The sequence below is a fragment of the Schistosoma mansoni genome (genome assembly GCF_000237925.1).
Source record: "Schistosoma mansoni, WGS project CABG00000000 data, supercontig 0170, strain Puerto Rico, whole genome shotgun sequence".
In the NCBI taxonomy this organism is placed as follows: Eukaryota; Metazoa; Platyhelminthes; class Trematoda; order Strigeidida; family Schistosomatidae; genus Schistosoma; species Schistosoma mansoni.
This window is the reverse complement of record NW_017386057.1, coordinates 533917-539539: the sequence shown is the minus strand read 5'-3', so window position 1 is coordinate 539539 and position 5623 is coordinate 533917. Positions and strand designations below refer to the sequence as shown.

The 5623-nt window shown below is 31.7% G+C and overlaps 1 protein-coding gene across 2 annotated transcripts in view; it reads right to left on the bottom strand.

Annotated features, from left to right (window-relative positions):
- Nucleotides 1-3646, bottom strand: part of Smp_132440.1 (hypothetical protein) — a gene marked incomplete at both ends in the record, with an annotated part of 6510 nt that extends 2864 nt beyond the window's left edge. Inside the window, 4 exons of one of the 2 annotated variants that reach the window (XM_018796898.1) lie at nt 730-765; nt 791-1117; nt 3210-3490; nt 3538-3646. In XM_018796898.1, the coding sequence (XP_018646855.1) occupies nt 730-765; nt 791-1117; nt 3210-3490; nt 3538-3646 (753 nt within the window). Of the gene's footprint in view, nt 1-624; nt 1118-3209; nt 3491-3537 lie in introns of those variants that run through there. The other variant, XM_018796887.1, reaches the window with a different exon arrangement.
- Nucleotides 3647-5623: the final 1977 nt, after the last annotated feature.

Genomic DNA, 5623 nt, shown 5'->3' with positions numbered 1-5623 from the left:
CCAAATCGAGAAGAAGACAAGTGAGGAAATAAATATGCACCAACATGACTTATTTCATGCAAGTATACATTAATTAGCCGATACGAAACAAAGATGATTTCGAGACAATTCTCAATGGTGTACGTTGCTACACTTCATATCAGTGCAACACATGGCAGCTAGACAGATAAATAGGAAAAACATTAAAATTTCGTTATTAATGATATTTGAAAAATGAATACAGGATTTCTAGAATTTTCCAAATAATTTGAAGATCATGGAAACAAACCTGATATTACTTTAAATAGCTTGAAACAGGAACTACATTAATTGATACCAATGCTTGGCTTATTACCTTGTTTGCAAATCACTTCTGCATCACTCATTATTACATGTTGAAGTGGACTGTAGTAAATTTTTGCTAAGTATGTACAAAATGTTCATGTTTTACATCTGACTTTATTAAAAATTCATACCATCAATAAATAATTATCATATAGAATAAAAATGAAGTTACTAAGGAAAATGATTAAATGTACTGGATATAACAGTATAAAGTTACACTGAAAATCCTATGCGGTAAACATTGATAAAGAAACTGACCCATGTAAAACACTATTTTAAAGTTAGAACACACACACCTACGAGGTACATATAATCTCGAGGTTAAAATAGGATTTCCCATTAGTATTTCCTCTGGAATTTCCAAATTTTCGTTTTCCAAATCATTTATACATTTTGTTATCAAATTCACATAGTCATCATTACGTTCCATTGATTCATAAACTTGTAAAACACCCATCAATGTTACCAATGTTCCTGGTGTGATAGATGAGTTAGTGATTAAGTCTTTCATCTGAGCATATTGATCAATGAAGCTTCTGCCTAACTCATATTGTTTTAGGGCTTCTTCCAATTTTCTTTGATATTTTAAATTTTCTCCATGAACGATGTGAAGGTGACCAGTCATTAATACAGCATTTTCATATTCTGTGCGATTTAAACTTGCAGACATGATAGATGGTGACTCTGAATCAGCATTTGCTAAGCCTCGATTGATTGACAGGGTGTCTAGTGATTTTGACCCTAAAGATATGGCCAAGTGTAAGTCGCTTATTGCATGTTGATAATCTGACAGCTTATGTAAATTGAATAATGGATAAACCGAAAAAGAACAAAGTATGAAACGGTAGTTCTTAAACAATTTTAATATTACTGTGACATTAAATACATCAAGATAGCTAGTAACTACAAATATTTTCAACCCCATTGTCAATGTTGCTTCAAAGAAGTCATAGAAACCCTACACAGATGACTCCTAACTGGTTGAGAGCCTAACAAATGCAATTAACTGAACAAGAAGAAAACAAAGTTCATTGTGTAATAACACTTCTTGCGAAATATAATTAATTTTTCCTTTTATAGGCATCAGAATGAAGAACCAGAAATTGTGATTTAAATTCATTGAAATATATAGTTACTCCATTTAAAAAGAATAATAACAGTGTAATGATAGTTTGTTTCAGTAACATAGATTATCCAACTGATTCATTTTGAACAACCTCTGGATTTCACTTGATTGTTTATAATCTTAGATGATCTTTTCTTTTGAAATGTAGACAACGTCTTTATCTAAGACCAGAAGTACCAGTTGTTTGTGAGTCGAAAGATATTATGTGTAGACTGACGGAAAATTACAGTTCAGAAGATCATTTAGGAGCTAATCTCAACTTAAATGTCAGAATATTTAAACAAAAATCGAAGAAAAGAACTGTCAGATAAATAACTACTGTTTTATTATTTCATATATTCAGAGGCATATTTACAGAGTTTATTCTACGATTTGTCAAGCGGATATTGAAAGGGCTAATGAAGTATAACTAAAATTTGCATTTTTGTATATCGGAACAATTATCTATGAAGATAAAAGTTTAACTCTCAAGTTTTAAAGGGCAGCGAAACGTCGGGTTTGGAGCAAAAAGTACTTGAGATTGCGAGGAAAATGTCCCATATAAAAGCATTCAAAATGTATTGTATATAACAGTGTTTAGCTTTGCAGATGAAATGATAGTTCAATAAATTGATTAATATTACAGATTACGTGGATGTCATTTAAGCAAAGTGTCTAGTTTTACGTTTTAGGATCATTTGATTGGGGAGATCACTGCAGAGGAAAATTTAAACCGCATAAACTCCCTGTTAAGACAAGAGCAACGTAAACCTCTATAGACTTCACTATACTTCATGGAGCATAAATTAAACTGAATTTGAGAACAACTTTGAATTATTTTGACATCAAGTGTCAAGTTGATTTGAAAAAAATTACCTTAGCGTTTCATTCACCAACTACTTTAAAACAGTGTCTTAACGAACGAATGGAACAACAGATCTTGAAATGATCTTGGAGTGAGCTCTTACGAAATGACATAAAATCGGAACTTTATTTGAGTATAGTGAATAAATACAATATATTTTGAAAATTCGCCAACATTTAGTGTTCTTTTCATAGATTCTAACTAATTCTCTAATTTGATGTTAAAGATAAATAAGTAATTAAGTTTGTTATACAGTCGATCAAAAAAGCCAACAAATTTATCAAGTAGGAAGAATTTATTTGTTCATTGACTATAATTATAGTAGAAGAAAATAGATATATTAAAGGATTTTGAACTCCGTTGACTGTGAACTTTCACATTAATTAAAATGTTTTAAAATGCTATCAAATAAAACGTGGTCTCATTTACATCATTTAGCATGATACATTCAGTTCTAAAACTAGGGTTCAAAGCAAAAACGTGTTAGCTTTCTGTACGTTAAAAATTTTACGCTTCACTAGAGGACTCCCAAAGTAAACGAAATATCTCATAGACTGTTAAATTCTTTTGCGCTGGAATTTTCAGATTGAGTTGTTCACTTTCCACGGATACACAAGATCTTTAAACATCTACCTAAACATTTCATGGATTTCCATCTAACTTACATATTGAGGTAATGACCAGTAGTGCAACTAAAGATACGAGTTTCAGTACGGTAGTAACTTATCAGTAAAACGTATGTGTACAGCCGACAGTATTCAGTGTGTAATCCAAACTCTACTGCTAAGTGCCATCACGCATGCAAAAAAGTTAAAACAGTGAAAATAGTCCCAATCAAGACACTATACAATAACCTATTTAGGGTGCGGATGAGATGTAGCTTACAAGTTAAAACTCAGACAAAATTCAAATTACCTTGATATAAATTTCAGAGCGTTCTATAAGAAACTTGGCATTGTGTGGCGCCAATTTAATACATTGATCAATATGATGCATAGCTTTTGTCATATCTTTACTTTTCACAGCCATCTGTACACATTTGTGATGTTTTCTAATAGTTGTTGAAAAATATTGTGCAGTTGTCAATTTGAATGAAGACATATAGTTCTTTGATTCATTACGAATTGGAATTAAGCCATCACTGGAGAATGAATGTGAGGTTGCACTAATGGACTTCAATGTATTACTTCTTAAGCCTGAATTTTTAGTGAAGTTCAATTTAAGTAAAGAGCAGTATCAATACCTTCAACTATAATATTGTGCCCCAGCTGTTCGTTTGCTGGATATTGTGAACGATTTTTAACGTCAATACAAACAACCGTGTTCTCAGGTCTCCAGTCTGTTTTGTTCATTGTAATATAAATTCTATCATAAAATAAATTTCCCAGTTTAAAAACATATATAGTCACTTTAAAACGGTTAAGAAAATAATATATACATATATAAATGGGAAATTAGGATGAAATACATTTAAATATGATCAAATAAACAAATGTCACCAGTTAAGTCTACATAAATAAACATATACTTAAAGTTTTGTATTTTATAATCAACATACATTAGCAGTTACCTGCCTAGATGAAAATCAACTCTATCTATGTAAATAAATCCGCTGTGTATCGTGAATTATACTATCCATGGTCTTATATATTATCCACAATTTAGACGTCATTTTTTTTAGTTTTCCATAACTTTCACACTTTTTATTAGCCACAGTGAAGGCTTTTGCAAAAAACAACCAATCAACAGCTATCTATCTTTAGCTTTGTTCCTTTTTAAGGACAAAAATATGAGTGGATAGCAAGGTGACACAAAAGTAGTTTTATTTCTGTTACACCGGTTTCACATACCAATAAATGAATTAAAACTTATCTAAAGGAGGGACTTAACCAGAGTTTCAGATTGACCTTATAAGGGTAAAGTAGATCATCCAGAGATTTGTAGTTTAAAACAACTGCCTACTAAAATGTCTAAACATTTCTGTTTGAAATATCAGAACAAATATTTTCACATAAATACCTTTTGACTCACGTTGCATCATTTCAATATCTTTACACTCATAATTTTACTCAGAGATCATGAACCAAAGCAACTTTTTGATGATATTACACCCAAGTATACCGTTCTATAACTTAATAACACTTTCCAAATCAATGAACAACAGAAGTTGGATATATATGTAAGCATGGTCCGTGCCATAAAACTAGCACTTTAGATTGTTTCATCATCTGTTCTCACTGATCCACCGAAATGAGTTGTAATCACAAGCCATACAACCAGCCACAGTATATGGTGTAAACGCAAGAGCGTAAAACTCGTGAAATTTCATCGCCTCAAATCAGTAAGAAACTGTGAAGGTTCAGTGACACAGTAGTAAAGGTTATTGTGATAAATGTTTTCAAATTAACTGTAGATACGCATCAAGACTCAGAAAGATCAATAATAGTATTAGCACTGATAGAAAGATTATAAATAAGCTAAATTACATCACACATCTGCTTAAAACAATTGTTTCAAATAATACAATCACTCTTTCATCTCTTTTTTAAGTACTTAGAGAGGCATTAGAAATTAAATTTCCATAATCTTGCAAAGTTGCAAAATTATTACATAATCCTACCACTTGATTGGTATCATGTTATTGTGGACTGCATATACACTTGAATGCTGAAATAATAGAAGCGAATTGAATAAAACCTTTTCAGTTTAAATGCACGACGATAATGTGTACATGACAGTTCTTCATAAATTAGCATGTTCATATCTCTTCACGTTCTAGCTGATGAGTAAATATTTGGACTAAGACGCAAGCTCTTTTTCTCCACGGTCAAAAACATGGTCGACAGTAAGCAATACAATCCGAAAAGATGTCTGTGGATATGTAAGAGCATTGGTGTATTTAGGGAAATCAGAAAATAATGATAGAAAACATTAAATGAACTTCACCTTTACGATTGAGTAGAAACTGACTTGAAGCTTCTGATACAAAGGGTTGCATTTGCTTTGTCTATGAATTTACCTAAACAAACAACCTGTCTTTGCGAAATGTTACAGGAGTTATCAAATGTCGATTTGCCTACAGATAAAGATCCCTATCAATTGATAACAAAATTATTGATAGACTATCAGCTAAATTATCAACCAATGTTCTTGACAGAACTCCGGTGATGACTGATACTCATGAGCGATTCTTAACGTGTTGGATGACAATTTTTATATCCGTTCCACCAGAAGTGCATCGCGATACTTTAATTAATTGATACGACATAATGAGATCAACACGCGCGCGACCTCGGGTAATTTTAATCATAAATGAAATGTCAGCATTC